Source organism: Temnothorax americanus, unplaced genomic scaffold (assembly GCF_048541705.1).
Source record: "Temnothorax americanus isolate GAGA-0224 unplaced genomic scaffold, ASM4854170v1 Scaffold184, whole genome shotgun sequence".
Lineage (NCBI taxonomy): Eukaryota > Metazoa > Arthropoda > Insecta > Hymenoptera > Formicidae > Temnothorax > Temnothorax americanus.
The window spans coordinates 116504-135689 of record NW_027509323.1 but is presented as its reverse complement, the minus strand read 5'-3'; the positions used below and the strand labels follow the sequence as shown (position 1 = coordinate 135689).

General features: G+C 44.8%; 1 protein-coding gene across 1 annotated transcript; it reads right to left on the bottom strand.

The window, feature by feature from the left end:
- Positions 1 to 7002: 7002 nt before the first annotated feature.
- Positions 7003 to 15196, bottom strand: LOC143896464 (uncharacterized). The gene is made up of 4 exons (XM_077404366.1): positions 13167 to 15196; positions 9538 to 12980; positions 8003 to 8369; positions 7003 to 7900 (listed from the first exon to the last, which is right to left on the bottom strand). The coding sequence occupies exons 1-4, from the start codon at positions 15044 to 15046 to the stop codon at positions 7003 to 7005; spliced, it is 6588 nt and encodes a 2195-aa protein (XP_077260492.1). The 5' UTR covers positions 15047 to 15196.
- Positions 15197 to 19186: the final 3990 nt, after the last annotated feature.

The following is a 19186-nucleotide window of genomic DNA, read 5'->3' as shown; positions in this document are numbered from 1 at the left end:
TTTTTAGCTGTTTAATAGCTGTTCAATAGCAGTATTACAGATTAAACCATTAAAAGTTAATGGTGCGATATCGTTTTCGAAAATATGTCTTGCGGTGACTTCATCGCACACGTGCAGGTATTCGCGCAAACGGGGGTCGGGGGCGAGCGAGAGAAACCGCGAGCGAGAACACGCGCGCGACCGGGGGACGGGGGAAACATCTTCGAGGGGGAGATAACGCGAGCGGGAGCGTGTGACGTCACGCGGACTTCGCGGCGCGGCGAAACGCGGACCCCCTCGCCCCGCTCCGCGGCAAAAACGCGAACGCTCCGCGGCGCGGCGAAACGCGGCCGACCCCTCCACCGCGGTGCCCGAAACGCGGACTCTCGCGGCGCTGGAAAACGCGGTAAACCGCCGGAAAATGCGGTCCGCCCGTCCCCGCCGCGCCGGAAAAACGCGGTACCCCCTCCCCTCACCCCGCGGCGCTCGAAAACGCGGTACCCCCCTCACCCCGCGGCGTCCGAAAACGCGGTACCCCCCCCCGCGGCGCCCGAAGACGCGATACCCCCCCCCCGCGGCGCCCGAAGACGCGGGCCCCCCCCCCCCCCCCGCGGCGGCTGAAGACGCGGTACCCCCCCCCCCGCGGATCCCCCCTCCCCGCCCCTCACCCCCCCTCGCCCTCGGTATGTGGTCTGGAACCGGCCTAGCTTACCTACTGAAACGTAGTGAAAAGCGAGGGAACTCACGTTAAAAAAACACCCCGATTTTACGGAAACGTAGTAAGAGGCGAAGGGACTCACGTTAAAAAAGCACCCTGATTTTACGGAAACGTAGTAAAAGGCGAGGGGACTCCGTTAAAAAAGCACCCCAATAAGGAGTTTAAAACCGTGTGCAACCTCCACGTGGTAAACTCTAAAAACTATAAAAATTAAAAAGTATACATATTATAGGCTAATTGCAGACGTACATATGTGCTAGTAAAGTTACATCGAACACCCGCAACGCGGAATGGCACTGCACTGTGCGCCGGAGTGACGCGACGCTTACGATTTTCGTATTTTTAACTATGTTCCACCATTTAAAAAAAATTGAAAAAAATATATGTTATAGTGGACATTTTAAGAGAAATTTTCGTAAAAATAATTTCAAAGGGGTACCTCGAAAATATCACCCTAAAAAAAAATATTTAAAAATTCAAATATTTTTTTTTGGTCTTTTTTTTGGCAAACATTTTAGACTTTTTTTTGTTAATTAGTTTTATTAGTCTACATAACATATAATTTTTTCATCAAGATCGGTCAAGTGGTTTTCGAGAAAAATATATTTCTTTATTTTACTTTCTCCCTGCATAACTTCTAAAAAAATGAATTTTTTTAAATAATATTTGGTGGAAAGTTTTATCATATTGGTACTAACTTGTGACATTAATGTCAGCTTTGTATAATCAAGGGCCGATTTCACATGCTTACTCCGCTAGGCCCTTCGGGTTAAAGTCGCAATTGAATCGAGTAAAAGTCGCATACAGAACACATTAACTTTTTATTAAAGTCTTATATATAAATATTCTGCATCATGTATGGTTCTGGATCATATATAATCCACATAAGTTATCTCATTAAATACAAATTAAAACCATATTTGATTCGAAGTGTTATATGATCCACATAAGTGATCTAATTAAATTTTAATTAAAGCCCTATTTTATTGTGGATCATATTTAATCTACATAACTGATTTTAATAAGTGCAAATTAAAACTGTATTTAAACAAATATAATTTTAATATAAAATCTGGAATTAATTTGAATTTTACCCAAATTTAATATGATTTAATATGATTTTAGTTATATTCATATTAGATCGTTTTTCGCGGGACATTTTATTATAACTGAAATAGCAACAGCGTACGAAGGACATGTAGATTTACTCCCGATCACAAAAGAAAAATATATTTCGTTTACAAAAAACGTTCAAACCACCGAAGATAAAGATAAGAAAACGTGCATCAAATTGCGATTTATCGATTCGTACAAGTTTCTCACCTCTAGTCTCGACAAATTGGCATCTTATCTCAGCAAGGATAAACTGCGAATATTGCAACGCGAATTTTGTGAATTATCCACAGAAAATTTTGATTTGCTGACACGAAAAGGCGTATTTCCATATGAATACATTGACTGCGTCGAAAAATTGGAGGACTTGTGTTTACCACCGCGCGACTCATTTTACAGTTCATTGACAGGTGACACCGTATCCGAGAGCGATTACGCGCACGCCGTCGACGTCTGGCAGCGGTTCTCCATTCGAACGCTCGGTGATTACAGCGATTTATATCTCAAGACCGATGTCTTGCTGTTGGCCGATATCTTTGAAAATTTTCGCGATAGTTGCGTCGCGAGTTACGGACTCGATCCGGCGTATTATTATACTCTACCGGGTTTTACGTGGGATGCTATGTTGAAGCATACACACATCAATTTCGAATTGCTCACCGACATTGACATGGTCATGTTTATCGAACGCGGTATACGCGGCGGTTTGAGTCAATGTTCAAAAAGATACGCGCTGGCCAACAACAAGTACATGCAGTCGTACGATCCATCGAAACCGTCGTCGTACCTCATGTATTTTGATGTAAATAACTTATACGGCTGGGCAATGTGTCAATCATTGCCATACGCAGATTTTAAATGGGTCGACGACGTAACCGATTTTAATGTTATGGATGTCGCGTTGGATTCCTCGATAGGCTACATACTCAAAGTCGACTTGGAGTATCCGCAACATCTTCACGACGCGCACACTGACCTACCGTTCTGTCCGACGCGCGATAAACCACCCGGCAAGCGGCAGGACAAGCTCCTCGCAACATTATACGATAAGAAACGTTATGTAATACATTATCGCAACCTGCAGCAGTGTACTCGTCACGGTCTCCGTATATCAAAAATTCACCGTATACTGAAATTCGCGCAATCTCCATGGCTTCGCGATTATATAGAACTTAATACAAAATTTAGGACATTGGCCAAGAATGATTTCGAAAAAAATTTTATACAAATTGATGAACAATGCAGTGTTTGGCAAAACCATGGAGAATGTGCGCAATCACGTTGACGTGCGCCTCGTGACTCATTGGGAGGGTAGATACGGCGCGGAGGCAATGATTGCGAAACCAAATTTTCATAGCCGAAGCGTCTTTTCGGAGAATTTAGTAGCAATAGAAATGCGAAAACTCGAGGTGAAGTTCGACAAACCAATCTATGTGGGTATGTGCATCCTCGATATATCCAAGACATGTTTGTACGAATTTCATCACGAGTACATGTTACCATTGTATCGCGACAAGTGTAAAGTCACGTACACCGATACTGACAGTCTTATTTATCACATCGAGTGCGACGATGTGTATGATATCATGAAGCGTCACATTCATTATAGATTTGACACTAGCGATTATGCGATTGATAATGCGTACGGTATCCCACTCGTCAATAAAAAAGTTCCGGGCTTAATGAAAGACGAAAATAACGGTGCGATAATGACCGAATTCGTCGGGCTTAGAGCAAAGATGTACGCCTTGCGAGTGGACGGTAAGAAAGATACGAAAAAGGCTAAAGGTGTTAAGAGTAACGTCGTAGCCAGGTCGATAACGTTCGACGCGGTGTCTGCGCGACGAAATTGAAATGACGCGACAGCAAACCTGCACAAGATCCAAAAAACACGAGGTATACACCGTGTCCGAAACGAAAATAGCTCTAAGTCCGTACGACGATAAGCGATACATTATACCCGGTTCTACCGAAACGCTGCCATGGGGACATTATAAAATACCATTGTAAATATATTGTAAATACAATTGTAAATATATTGTAAATACCGCTGTAAATATATTGTAATTACATTTAGATATTTAAGAAAATAAATGACTCATATGTATATATATGTATATTTTTATACTGTAATAAATTTTTACAATACATTATTCTTGTGTATCCATGAATTGTGTGAATTATCAAATCCTAACCACTTTACATAAACCTCATTCCCTCTTTTGCGCAAAACTTTTTCAACGAGATACACGTCGGGATTAGCAACGCGATGTAACTCGTATTCGTAGAAGCCGCCGGCGACGGGTTTTTCGCAGGAATCTTCCAACAGATACGTCACAGGATTAGTTTTCTGCACTTTGACGATTCCAAACACCTCCGTGGTCCAATTTGGCGTGTATCCTTTTTCGAAGATTGTCTTGAATTTACTCACGCGTACCAAATCGCCCACTTTGAATCGCGCGGGAACAGCGATCTTTACGTGGCTGTACACCGTTGTTAGGAGCTTGTCGGCGATCGCGGGGGTAACATCGATGGGTCGCATGCCGATAGTTTGATGTTTTCGCGCGTTGTAATCCGATACGAGACCTGGCAGCGAATCGATCCATTTGTAATTTCCATTGCGCGTAAACATTTTCCACATGTCGTTCTTGAGCGTGCGATTGAATCGTTCGACGACCGATGCCTTCATTACGGAATATGTCGAATAGTGATTGATATTATGTTTCTTCAAGAGTTTCTGCACGTTTGTGTTGTAAAATTCTTTCCCCTTGTCAGTCTGCAGATTTTTCGGACATCTGCCGCCGTCTCGAATTATTTTTGCAATCGCCGTGGTAACCTCGGGTCCGCTCTTGGTCTTGAGCGGTACGGCCCATGCGTGCTTGCTCAGCACGTCGATAACGGTGAGTATGTAGTGGTAGCCTCTGTTAAATCGCGTGTATGGTCGTATCTCGATCACATCCGCCTGCCACAGGTCATCGTATCCGCGTACTATGACGCGTCTTCGAGAAAAATTTCTTCTCGCAGGAGCGTGTAATTCTTCCACCAGCCACCGTTTCTCAGCTGATTGCTTCTTACCAGCCATGACGATGACGCGCAACTGACGCAGATATCAGATGTACGTTCTTATCTATTCGCGATGATTCGCAATTACATCTTGAATCATCTTCTGAAGTTCGTTTAGGATAATTTGCATATTATTCTGGAATACAGCCATCTTTCTCTCCATTTCATCCTGCCAATCTTCCAAAATTTGCACGCTCTGCTGCACGTAGCGTTTGTTGACTGCATCGCCATCATCTACGGGCGGCGCTATCCGTCGAATCTTGCGCGATTTCGCGTCAAAGTCGGTGGCGACCATGCAAAGAGCGTTATCTCGCACGTAATTTCTGATTAATCCTCTCCATTGATAGTACGGTTCCGCACCGCCTTTTCCGAGCGATATACCAAACTTGTTGATCGGCATTTCGATGTTGATTGGATGACTCGCTGTCGCGCTACTTAATTTATAATAAGTCCAGCCTCGCGAAGTTCTTCGATAATCGACAGGATTTCGTTATCGTGACCGGTGTGACCCGCTAGGCGCGGAAGCTTCGAGCAATCGGAGACGATCTACAAGTTCGTTGGGATCGTCCCAATGAACATAGTCGATCTTGTTGTCGTTTAATGTCATGACACGCGGTATACCTTTTTCGGCTTTTTTACCCGAAATCGACTGTGCAATTATATGGTCGATCTTGTTGCCTGTCATGGCACGCGATATACCTTTTCCAGCATTTTTACCTGAAATCAGCGGCCCGATTATATGTGTGTACTTGTATCCCCCGTTGCCCTTTATTTGAGCGTGAGTATCATAATTGCGTTTATGAACACTCGTCATCAACAGAATGCTCTTGTACGTTTGCATATCGTCCTCCGTGTAGATATCGTCATCGGGATATTTCTTAAAGATTAATTCGAAAAGACCGCGTGTGCCATTGTATCGTATGCCGTCGATAATTATGTTGTCCGCATGGTTCACGTCAAAACGTTTATTACCGAGCATCATTCCATTGTTGGTGAATTTAACACCGTACGCGATGTCCATACCGCTTTCTTCATCGCCGCTCAGAACTGCTCCGATGTACTTTTGGCTCAATGGACCCAATTGATCTCGCAACGTTTCTTGACCCTCAGATGTTTGCAACTGCTGTCGAACAGACATCACGAGTGGGTAATTCGTGGTTTCGAAAACATCTTCGTTTGCGAGCACTGTGTGTTGTACGGAAGGCGCAGAGGTTATCGGTGGTTCATTCAATGAACCTTTCGATCGTTTCGGTTTACGCGCTTGTAAAGTGTTGCTTATTTAGCAGGATCGTGTGGTTTCGGGAACCTCGCGAATAAGATTGAGCAAGTAAAAGATATACTGGAATATATTTCAAAGAGTACAGAAACGTAAACTCGAACTTAAACTTTTGTCGAACTGAACATGAGTAACGGCTTGTACAACGACGTGCTGCTTACTGCGGCGTGCGCGATAGACGAGAGAGGCGAGCCGGGGGGGAAAAGAAAAAACAAAACGCTAACGCATGCACGGTCGCTGTTGCCTCAATAATAATAACGGCGTGAAGCGCGCCAAGCTTAAAGGTCATTTCACGGTGACAATCCAACATTCCCACCGCTTAAGTGCTTCACGCATCTATTTGTTAGATTTAACATAGCACATAAATCTTTGAAACGCTCTCTTGGGACGGCTTTTGTATAAATATCCGCTCGTTACAGATTACTAGGAATGTAACATACTTTTAACTCGTTCTCCTCTACTTTTTCGCGTAGAAAATGATAGCAGATGTCAATATGTTTAGTTCTTTTGTGATAAACCGGATTCTTTACCAACTGAATTGCAGATTGATTATCTACGTGAATAATCGTAGCTTTCTCACATTGACATCCGATATCGTTCATAAGTTTCCCAAGCAATATAGCTTCTTTTGCCGCCGCTGCGGCCGCAACATATTCAGCCTCGGTCGTGCTTAAAGTTACAGATTTCTGTCTTTGGGATGTCCAAGTTACCGGACCGTTCGCAAGCATAAACACATAACCGGTGGTCGAGCGCCGCGTCTCAACATCGCCTGCAAAATCTGCGTCCGAATATCCTTCTAATATGAAATCGTTCCCACCGCTTTTGTACATTATTCCAAACTCCGCGGTCCCTATCAAATATTTAAAAACACGTTTTGCTGCATTCCAATGACTTTGATTATGTTGTTCAGAAATCGGCTAAGTACGTTCACCGCAAACGTTATATCGGGTCTTGATACTACGGCCAAGAACATTAATGAACCCACAGCTTCCCTGTACGGAATATTCAAAATCTCTGATTCATTCTTTTCTACCGGACCAAGCATCGCGTATGGATCCGCAGGTATGGAAACCGGTTTCGCGTCGTTCATACCAAATCGCTCTATTATTTGCGTGATATACGCTCTCTGATGAATTTGCATTGATTTTTCAATGCGATTGCGTTCTATTTGCAAACCCACGAACATCGATGTATCTCCCAAAGTTATCTCAAACAATTTTCCTAATTCGCTAATAATATATTGGAGAACATTATAAGACTTGCACGCAATCAAACCATCGTCCACGAATACTACTAAAAATACGCGCACATTTTTAATCTCACCGACATAAATACATTTTTCCGAATCGCACGGCACAAGATTAAATTTTTTCAAAAAGTCTGTAAATTTCTCGTTCCAACATCGCGCGGCTTGTTTGATACCGTAAAGTGATTTATTTAAGCGACACATCACAGCACTTATGTCGTCGTCGACCTCTAGTCCTTTGGGTATCTTTAGATAGAATTCTTCCTTCACTTCTCCGTGCAAGAACGCCGTCTTCACGTCGAATTGAATCAGTTCGAGATCCAAATGGGTTATCATCGCCAGGAACACTCGCAGGGAATCGTAGCGCACCACTGGAGCGAAAGTCTCGGTGTAATCGAGCCCTTCCTTTTGTTGTAATCCGCGCGCAACCAATCGCGCCTTGAACCGCTTGATGTGTCCATTTTCATCCTTGAAGATTTTGAACACCCACTTATAGCGTTTTTCACTGGCAGAATTTTAATGTGCACTGAGTGCGCACCGGCTCTGCCAGTGAAAAACGCTATTAGTGTCCAAGAGCTTTTTACTTTGGTCCATCGGCACAACTGACCATGTACTGTTTCGATCATGCGCCTCCAGTTCCTCATTTATTGCACGTCTCCATTGTTCGGACTCAGACCCGTTTATTGCTTGCCTGAAGGTTAATGGAGTATACTCGGTTGCATTTATTTCGTATCTCTTCGGTGGTTTGATGCTCGCCCGATCTCTTAATGTGCTCCTTTTGTCAACTGCTGGTTCAGGAATTGTTTCAAGTTCTTCCTCTTCACTGTTTCCAAGCTCATCGTCCCTTAGTTCTGGATCGTTGTGATTCCCGTCATCCATCTTCTTAGTTTCAGGTAGTTTGGTCAGCTCGTCGTCGCTGTGATTCATTGGCCGATTCTCTTCAGTATGCTCGTGGAAGGTGACATGCCTGGATACTGTTATTGATCGTTTGTCAGGATCAAATAATCTGTAATTCACGGAGTCGTTATCATAACCAACTAACAACATCCGTTTCGCCTTTGCATCAAGTTTTCTCCGCATCTGGTGTGGAACATGCATGTACGCGATTGACCCGAATACTTTAACATGTGTAACGATGCGCCCTAAAACGCATCATTCCCGGCGAGCATCAGCCGGATGCCGCCCGGCCGAACACCCGCCGGGCGAGACAAGGCACGATGTGCCTTTTTTTAAACGAGTCATTTCGCGTATCAGTCCGCAAACGGACTTAGCGCGGCAACCGACTCGGAGCGCCGAGCGGTGCCGAAAACGGCCGATTGCCACCGAACGCAATCGCGGAGTCGGGGCGCCGTACTTCCCGAACGCTCCACCGCTCCATCCCGGCGCGCGCGATTGCCGTCGCGTATATCCCCGCCACGCCGACACGCCACCGCGGGCGTATATAAACCGAGCAATGTTGCTAGGTTTTAGTGTTGAGAATTATTTGCTTCCCGTGCAATGCCATGGATGAGCGTATGCGTGTGAGTGTGCGTGGAGCTAAATTTCGGTAGTCGGGCGCGAGGGACCAAAGTCCAGTTTCCCTCACCTCACGATTCACTCGCGTTCCGCGATATCGCCGGCCTGCGACAAGCGTCGCCCTTCTCACTGTACGTGCGAACCTTGACGCGAGAGAGTCAACACAATAAAGTCATACGTATTCTAAGTGTAGAGAATTCCTTCGAATCCCGTCCCGCGGTTGTTACACTGGGGGTTTTTTCGTGCATTCCTCGGATGAGGAATTATAGTGTCTTGTACCCAAAGGTAATTGACACAAGCGATGTAGACCCAGTTCGACATTTACATTATTTCCACTATACACATATATATGTCTCGCGGCCGCCCCACTACCGCGAATCACCGCCATCTTATAGTCCTGAACGCGTGATATAATAAATCAATAACCGCCCGTGTGTAACTAGATAACTTTTCCAATTTTCTTGAGAAACTTGAAAATAATGTACAATATGTCCCAATTTTTTGTTTTAATAATACGCAATAAATCAATATTTTCTAAAAAATTTGCTTCTCTCAATTCTTTATCCATTTCAATTCTGTGCTCGTCATATTTTTGGCATATTAATAGTACATGGTATAAATCCTCACTCTCATATCCACATTCACATCTTCCGTTGTCTATATAACCCTTTCTCTTCAATGATGATCCCAAGTTGAAATGATTCGCTCTCAGTCGATTAAATAGGGTCACAAAATATCTTTCCGCGTTGATTTTGTGGAACCACGGTTTGGTGGCGACATCATCATAGAAGTGATTAAAGTAGAAAATACCTTTGTGCTCTGCATCGCGGATAATGGCCTTTTGTGTAGCATTCCATGTTTCAATCCTGTCCTGTTTCCTAAAATCACCCACCGGTATCTCGATCGTCCGATCAGCCTCCTCCAAAGCTGCCTCTTTTGCTAGGGTATCCGCATGCTCGTTACCTGCAATGCCCACGTGAGCCGGGATCCAGACCAATATGACTCTTTTACCAAGATTAGTTTCAAGGTCATATATGTGCCTTCTAGCTTCAGTAATATATCTATTTCTATGCACGTAGATGAGGTTGCTTTGAATGGCCTGTAGAGCCGACTTACAATCTGACATAATAATAATACTTCTGTTTCTATAAGAATGCTGTTGTATCATAAGTTGAAGCGCTGATTTAATGGCGAATGCTTCCGCCGTGTACGATGAGCAAGTCCCCGGTAGGCTCATTTTGAAAGCAATATCCTGATCCTCGATAACAATACTAGCCCCTGTTGAGCGACTCGATTCGTCGTACGAGCCATCCGTATAGATTATATCCATATCTGCGTCCACACCATACTTCTCAACGATCTTACTTATAAGTAACTCATCCGGGTATCGTTCACTTTTCCTCGATTCGCCGACTTCCAAATCCACGCATGGTTCAAAGGTATGGGCCATGTAGGGGCCCTGAAAAATTTCAAATTGTCCACTTCGTCCAGTACCAGTTCTAAATCTCAATTTCTTCCAAATTTCCGATAACATGGAAAATTTGTATGTTGGCTGGAGAAATCGACAATAGCTCTCACGATCCAACATTTGTTGCAATTTATCGCACAGACCGTTCCTGTTATACGCAAGAGCTCGAGTTACAAAGTTGCAACCCAGCATGAAGGCTCTATCTCTGAGAAGCATCACCTTAGCTTCAGCTATCAGGACATTGTTGGGGGTACTGTTCCTGTAACCAAGTGCAGTTCGAATGCCCATATATTGGGTTCTCTCTAATTTGATCTGAGATGCAGCATCCCTCGGGAAATAAACAAAAATTCCATAATCCGTAATGGATCTCACCAAGCTTTTATAGAGCATGAGAGCCGTATTGACCTCCATGCCCTTGGACACTCTGCACAGATATCTCATAACGGAGTTAGCCCGATTGACCTTTCCTCTGACCTCCTGAACTTGACGATCAAACTTGAGGCTATTATCCAACCAAATACCGAGAAATTTAGCGCCGTTGTTGTTACATACCTTGCATCCCTGAATGTTGATGGTCATATTTTTATCTACATAACCATTCCTGTTGAATTCCACCAGAACAGTCTTTTTAGGTTCAAGGTCCAAACCGATTCGTCCCAGAGTTGAAGCAACAGTGTTAACAGCCTGTTCCAGAAGGAGGCGGTTGCGCTGACGATCTCGTCCCGAAACGTACATGCCTATGTCGTCCGCGAATTCGACCATCTCGACCCCTTCCGGGAGAGCGTCGTATAGAATTCGAGTGAAGAGAGAATACAAAGCCGGACTAAGCACGGCGCCTTGCGGGAGGCCCCTGTATACAAAGCGATCTATATGTTCAACGGAGTTGACAATGAATCTTACTTTTCTTCGATATAGCCAATTTCGAACGAAATTGACTATGCCAGCAGGACAGCCAAGCGCCATAAGCCCATCCAGCAAAATGTGAAACTCCACACTGTCATATGCAGCTGATACGTCAAGGAAGGCCGCCAAAGTGTATTCTCTTGCACTTAGTGCCGCACGAATATCTGATGTGATTCTAGCCAGGTTGTCGGCACAGGATCTCCCTCTTCTAAAACCGTTCTGAGACACACTAAACTTGCCCTCTTTTTCTGCCCACCAGATCAGTCTCTCATTTATCATCCGCTCCATAAGTTTACCTACACATGATGACAACGAAATGGGTCGCACTTTCTCCTTGCCAACCTTGTCGATAAAAATAACTTGATAACATGACCAATCAGCAGGCAAAATCCCGGTCAGCCACACAACATTGAATAATTCCAAAAGGTAAACCTTACCCGATTCAGGCAATAATCTAAGCATTTGGTACTCCACGCCATCCATACCAGGGGCTGAGTCCCTTCTGATCATTCTAATCGCTCTATCTAATTCTGGGCGTATAAAAGGGGCATCGAACTCCACTTCAGTACCCAAATGTTCCAGTACGCCCGTCGGGTTGAAACCCACAAATGGAGGAGCCAAACCATCAATAGTTTTCCTAATTTCCACTTCTCTGTCCTTGGTTTGCCACTTGTTCCATTCTATATTTTTGCGCGTGTTTTTTAAAATGCGCATGGTACTCCAAACATAAGAGAGGCTTGTGAATCTGTTGATACCCTTACAAAAATCATCAAAATTATCCTTTTTTGCTTTATTCAAAACTTTTCTGGTAACTGCGCACTGTCGCTTGTACTCGATCCAAGCATGAATATTTCTAAGTTTTTTAAATTCCGAAAAGGCACGTCTTCTGTCCCGGATCGCTACATCACAATCCAAATTCCACCATCTGTGGGATCTCTTAACTTTACGCGGGTCAATCTGGCAAGGGCGATTCATATCCATACGTCTACCTGAAGCTTGGAAAACAGCCGACTTCAACGTAGAAATGAAATCCTGATAATACTTCTCAAAGTCATCCTCAAATCTTGGGCCGGCAGGTGCCAATGTTCTGTCGATCTCCCTCTCAACTATCACACGATATTTTGACCAATCCGTCCTTTTAGTGGATGTTCTATTCGATAATTTTCTATATATGCGAGTATTGATGTCCACGGTAAATTCAATAGGGACGTGGTCGCTGTCGTGAGACTCTTCTAATTGTTGGTAGTCAATACTGCCAGCAACACTGCCAGCAGCAAACAGAAGATCAATATTGGAATCCCTCTGTCCGCTGCAACCAATACGGGATCTGGTGTCCACATTAATGCATATAAAACCTGCATTAGCCATGGCATCATGCAATATATCTCCGTTATTATTAGATGACTCGCAGTTCCATGCTGTATTATGGGCATTAAAGTCGCCGAGAATAATACTATCACATGGATTACCATTGATGGTGTTGAAGACTGTAGTAAGATCCCGTGCACTCATACCAGCTCTGGGGTGACGATAGACCGCAACAATGTTGATATTATTTTCAAGATTCGAAGTCTTGATACCCACCGTATCGTACATTATGGGAGGTGACCCGACAATTGGTAACACGTCAAATGCGATACATGACCGGACAGAGATAGAGACACCACCGCTGCCAAGAATATTCCTGCTCTGGATAGTTCTAAATCCAGAAAGATAAATTGAATTATGACTAGTACACCGCGTTTCTGTAAGTACAATAATGTCATAATCCATTGATAATTTTGATAGTTCGTTTTTATGACTTTTATAACCTCTGCAGTTCCAAAGTAATAGTTTGAATTTTTATATAAAATTAGAGCGATATTTATCTTTGTTTCTACCGTACCTTGATGATTCTCTATTTTCCATTTCCTCATATAATTGTGAATTATCTGAATACTGGGGGGCGTCCCCCTCCTGATCCTCTTGAGACCCCGACATAGCCAGGGCGCGAATCAACTTAATCCGAGCTCCCGGTACCCTCCGGAGAAGCAACAAAATGCTCTCGATGGTTTCCGTAATTCGTTGATCCTCCTGATGATCCACGTTCGCAAAGTTGTCCCTGGAGAGGGCCTCACTCTCCCCACGGCGGCTCGCTGAGAACACAATACCTCTCTTCTCCCTAGTAATTTCGCCGGAGCGAAGGTCAAAGGACTTGTAAAAATTTTTACGCGGAGCTTCATATATCGTACTCCGTTTATCCCTCGTGGAAAGAGGAGGAAAAGAATTCCTGTAGTCCCTCTGTATTGGAGCAGCCAATCCACTAGTGCGTGAAGAACGTGGCACCGATCGCAGGACCTCAGAGTATGAATCGGACCCTGCCGATAACGCAAGACCTGGCCAGGAAGTCGGATTAGTGAATTTGTTTGGGAATTCTTGTGGAGAATCCAGCGTCTCTCCTTCCACAATCTGTCTTGCACTATAAAATGAGACATTTCTGTGGGCCATGACTATATTAATGTTTTTGTTTTTGTCATACTGGGGGCAGCCTCTAAACGTAGATTTGTGTTGACCCCCGCAGTTATAGCAGCGTTGTTCCCTTTCGCAACGACCATGTGCTTTGTCTCCGCAAATTATACAACGTGTATCGCTTTTACAATTTAATTTGGTGTGACCAAATCTAAAGCAATTGAAACATTGACGTACCTGAGGGACGTAACGTCGAACTCTAAGGGCGATACCTTTATCAAAAACAGTCAGGTCTCGAATATTCTTATCTTTAAAGGTCACGATAATACTGTCCGTGGCAGCCAACGAAGTTTTACTATTCTCCGGATCCCATTTCCTACGATACATCCGCTCGATACTCAGGATCTTAGATTTATCCCGAATACACGACCATAATTCCGGTATAGACGAGGGCCAATCCGAGATGACTCCTTTACTAATGCAAAAACGTTGTTCTAAATTAGCCCTGAGCTTCACCGGAGCTCCAAGGGCATCAATCTTATCCAGCGCGTAATTGGCATCTCTAAAATCTTTGAATTCGGCCTCAGCAGAAAAATGACTAATCATGGTGACGGATATCGGACAAATCCGTAACTCATTCAAAATCATCCATATCTTTATTTGATTTTTACCTCTTCTGGTCGTAGTTTGGTCCGGAGGAAGTCGCAAAATAATACTAGCTTTACCTTTGTAATCGTCTTCGTATCTATTAAATTTCCGTGTATCCGTTGCTACATTATCCGAAGGGTCACGGATTTTTAGAATATTTCCGCTAACAACATATGCCTCTTTAATAATATTGGCATTCGTGTTTACATGTTTCTCGGCGGCTTGAGCATCAGGTACGTTGTTGGTAGCCACGCCGGGGGCACGTGATACCTCGGCGTTCACATCACAGCTTTTATGGACGGGCGGGGCGGGGGGGGCGCTATCGCTAATATCACTGTGCTTATACGGATCCGGACACATGTCCTGGGAATCCTCGTCATCAATATTATCTATCTCCATATCGTTCCGGGAAGTTTTAGTCTCCGTGTCGATATTGCGTCTTTTTCGAATTTCTTCTTCTCTTAACCTCTTGGCAGAGGCGTGTCCACGGTATTTCACCTTTTGCCAGCTCCCTTCAATTGTCGCGGAAGAAGCAAACGTTTCGAAAGAATTTGCACTTAAATCGTCTGTACACGTTTTTTGCCTCTTAACGGAACTCAACTGGCTATTCTCGCTCGAAACGGTCTCGTCGCATACCGACCGCGTGTCTTCCAATTCGCGTGATTCCATAAGAAAATCAATCTCTTTGAATCAGAAAGAGCCCTCCCCCTCCGAGGGGGGAGTAGAAAGTAAGAATTTAATTAAACAGAGCCCACCCGAACTGAGTGTAACAGGACTACGCAGTACAACGCACGTGTCTCTATTCGATTTCGAGAGGTTAAGTACCACGAAGCAAGACGCCGCGACTAACACGTCCGACTCGTATGGCGGTTCGAGCCGAACTCGGTTGTTACACTGTATTAACAACAGGTTATGGGCCCAGCACGCCTGTTCAAATTACGGGACGCGAAGTTCAATTTTTCGGTATTCTCCGTTGTGTGAAACGGAAGGTCTCTCGCGGTGTACTCCGTTCTGTGTGAAGAAGGAAAGAATTTTCGCGGTATTCTCCGTTGTGAAACGGAAAGTCTCTCGCGGTGTGCTCCGTTCTATGTAAAGACGGAAAGAATTTTCGCGGTATTCTCCGTTGTGAAACGGAAAGTCTCTCGCGGTGTGCTCTGTTCTGTGCAAGGACGGGAAGAATTTTTCGCGGCGTTCTCAGTCGGCATTCTCCGTTCGTATAAAACGGAAAGAACAATTAAACACTTCGTTCGGGCGGAACGAAACGAACGTTGCCACGTGGGTGATACGTGATTGTGTTGAATACTTCGTTCGGGCGGAACGAGAAGAACATTGCCACGTGCGTGACACGTGAGTCAAGAAAAGATGGCGGATCTTCACCTGAAGCAGATTACGAAATTCGACGGAAGCAATTTCCAACTGTGGAAATTCCAAATCAGCACCGTGCTGATTGTTCAAGGAATAAAGGGCTACGTTGATGGAACAGTCCCGAAACCGGAGGTCGGAGCGGCAGGGTATGCAGATTGGTTGAAGAAAGATGCGGCGGCCATGTGCACGATTTCGACAGCGGTCGAGTATTCTCAGCTAGAATATCTAGTTACGTGCAACACGTCGAGAGAGATGTGGGACAAGTTAATAAGTATACACGAGCAGAAATCTGCTTCGAACTTGCTCCATCTCAACCAGAAATTCCATAGCTATCGAATGGGCGCGAACGACTCAGTCGCGCAGCATGTCTCGAAAGTCAAAAATATGGCGCGCCAACTCAAGGATCTCAACGAGCAGATCTCCGACAACGCCATCATGGCAAAAGTGCTAGGCAGCCTCCCCACGAAATATAGTGCCCTCGTGACTGCGTGGGACAGTGTAGCTGTTGAAAATCAAACGATTAATAATTTACGAGAACGTTTGATAAAGGAAGAGAGTCGCCTCACACAGAATGAAGAAGCGGAATCAGCGTTTAGTGCGGTGAGTGGCACGTCCCGCCGCGGAGGCAACGGGCGACAAGACCAGAAGAAAAATGTCAAGTGTTTCCACTGCAAAAATGTTGGACACATTAGGGCGAAGTGTCGAAAATTCATCGCTGAAAAAGAGAAAGGTGCTGGTGAAGCAAATGTGAGTGCCCTGATAGCAACGGTCAAAGCTACAGGAGAAAAGTCGGATTCGTCCGAGATATTTGTCTTCAATGCTTCTCATGACGAAAAGGAAGAATTCATGAGAAAGGATGCGCGCGACGTGTGGTACGGAGACAGCGCCAGTTCGAGATACATAACGTTTCGCCGGGATTGGTTTTCAAGCTTCTCGGAAGCATCGGGCGAGATCATACTGGGCGATGATGGGCCATGCGCGGTAAAAGGTTGCGGATCAGTGCCGATTAGAAGCTTGGTAAACGGCGCGTGGTTGTCCTTCAACATCGAGAATGTGATATACATACCATCGTTCAAGAAAAACTTGTTTTCGCTCGGAATGTGTACGGAAAGAGGTCTGAAGGTGGAACTCTCGAAGGAGTCCATACAAATTACACGTGACGGCAAAGTGATGATTGAAGGATCAAAACAGAGCAATCAGCTCTATAGATTGTTTGTGAAATCGGCAATCAAGGACGAAGCGCACGTGGTGAGCAGCAGCAACAGTTTACGCGTGTGGCACGAGCGGTTAGGACATATAAACGCAAAGGCAGTGCGTGATACCGCGAAGTTAGTGGACGGTATTGACATCTCAGACGAAAGCGAATATTTCTGTGAACCGTGTCAAACAGGAAAGTCGCAGCGGGTATCGTACAAAAGCACAGTGTCGCGCGTGAAACGCGTGCCGGGAGAATACATACACAGTGACGTGTGTGGTCCGATGTCGGTTAGCTCTCTCGGTGGCGCGAAATTCTATGTTTCGTTTAAAGACGATGCATCTGGTTTTCGTAATGTGTATTTCCTAAAGCACAAATCAGATGTGGTGGACACGTTCAAGAAGTACGCGGCGCTCGTGAGAAATAAGTTTAACCGGTCGATAAGAATTCTGCGTGTCGATAATGGACGCGAATACGTGAATGGTTTGATGAGAGACTATTTAGATCGAAATGGCATTCAACTCGAGACAACTGCTCCATATACCCCGGAACAAAACGGTCGCGCTGAACGCGACAACAGGACGATCGTGGAATCTGCCTTGACGATGTTGGAGGCAAAAAGTTTGCCCAGATTCCTGTGGGCCGAAGCTGTCAACACGGCAGTGTACCTGCTCAACAGGACTGCGACGAGTCAAGTGAATAATGCCACGCCGTATGAAATCTGGCATGGGAAAAAGCCAGATTTATCCGGAGCAAAGACATTCGGAACCGAGGCATTCTCTCACGTCCCGAAGATTCACAGGAAGAAGTTTGATGCGAAGGCGGAGAAAGTGATCTTCGTCGGGTACGACGGTGAGTCGACAAACTACCGTCTGTACAATACAGTCACAAGAAAAATGACCGTGAGTAAGAATGTAACATTTAATGAAACATCGAATGTCAATCAAGAGGGAAATAGAATTGCATACATAGAAATTAACGATCCAGTGGGAGCCGTCGAGGACAAAGAGAAAGCAGAAATTCTAGGAGTGGATGCTGGAGTTCGAGTTCCCGTGATAGAAGTTGAACATGCTGAAGAACAGAAAAATAGTCATGAAGAAGACGGCGACGAGCAACAGGAGCAGCGAGCTCGCATGCTGAGGAATAGACAGGGAATTCGGCCACCTGAGCGTTTTGAAGCTCACGTCGCCGAGTACGAGGAGCCTGTTTCATACGAGGAAGCAGTGAGTGGTCCAGAAAGTGCGCAATGGAAGCGTGCAATCGCTGAGGAATTCAGCGCTCACGAAAAGAATGGAACGTGGAAGATCGTTCCGCTCCCACCAGGAAAGAAGACAATTGACTCGAGATGGGTCTTCAAGGTGAAGAGGACACCTTCAGGTGACGTGGAACGTCACAAGGCTCGCCTCTGTGCAAGGGGCTTCACTCAACGCGAGGGCATCGACTACCACGAGACGTTCTCTCCAGTCGTCAGGTACGAGTCGCTGAGGGTTTTGCTGGCCATCGCTACGGAGAATGACTACGAAATGCGTCAATTTGACGTAAAGACAGCATTTCTCTACGGCGATCTCCAGGAGGAGATCTACATGGCAGTCCCCGAGGGCCTCAACGCCAGTGGTGGTAGTGGTAAGAAAATTGTGTGCAAATTGTTGAGATCTTTGTATGGTCTCAAGCAAGCTTCGCGCTGCTGGAACGAAAAGTTTGATCAATTTTTAAAGAAATATAAATTCAGTGCTAGTGACGCAGACAAATGCGTGTATATAGGACAAATAAACAATACGTTGATAATTTTGGCATTGTATGTTGACGACGGGTTGATCTTTGCGGAATCCGTCGAAGCGATAAATATTGTATTGGATGCGTTGAAATCGTCGTTCGAAATAACAGTCGGTAACTCGGAAAGTTTCGTCGGTCTTCAAATCGAGCGGGACCGTAAGAATAAACGCATGTTAATCCACCAAAGTGGTTATATTAATGAACTGATTAGACGCTTTAATCTGATTGATGCAAAAGTTGTAAGTGTTCCCGTGGATCCTAATTGTAAAATCGATAATTGTCGCGATGACGAGAAATCAGAGAATTTTCCTTATAGAGAAGCGGTAGGAGGTCTGAATTTTCTCGCGACGGTGTGTAGGCCAGATATAGCCTACGCGGTGAACGCGGCGAGCAGGCATTTGCAAAATTATAATAATATTAATTGGGAAGCTGTAAAACGTATCTTGCGTTATTTAAAGGGAACGAGAGACTTCAAA

Coding starts and splice junctions, on each gene's coding strand:
- LOC143896464 (XM_077404366.1), bottom strand. CDS start 15,046: ATGGAATCACGCGAATTGGAAGACACGCGGTCGGTATGCGACGAGACC. Junction 12,981..13,166: donor GAAAATAGAGAATCATCAAG/GTACGGTAGAAA, acceptor TTCTGGATTTAG/AACTATCCAGAGCAGGAATA. Junction 8,370..9,537: donor ATGTGAATGTGGATATGAGA/GTGAGGATTTAT, acceptor GATCAATAACAG/TATCCAGGCATGTCACCTTC.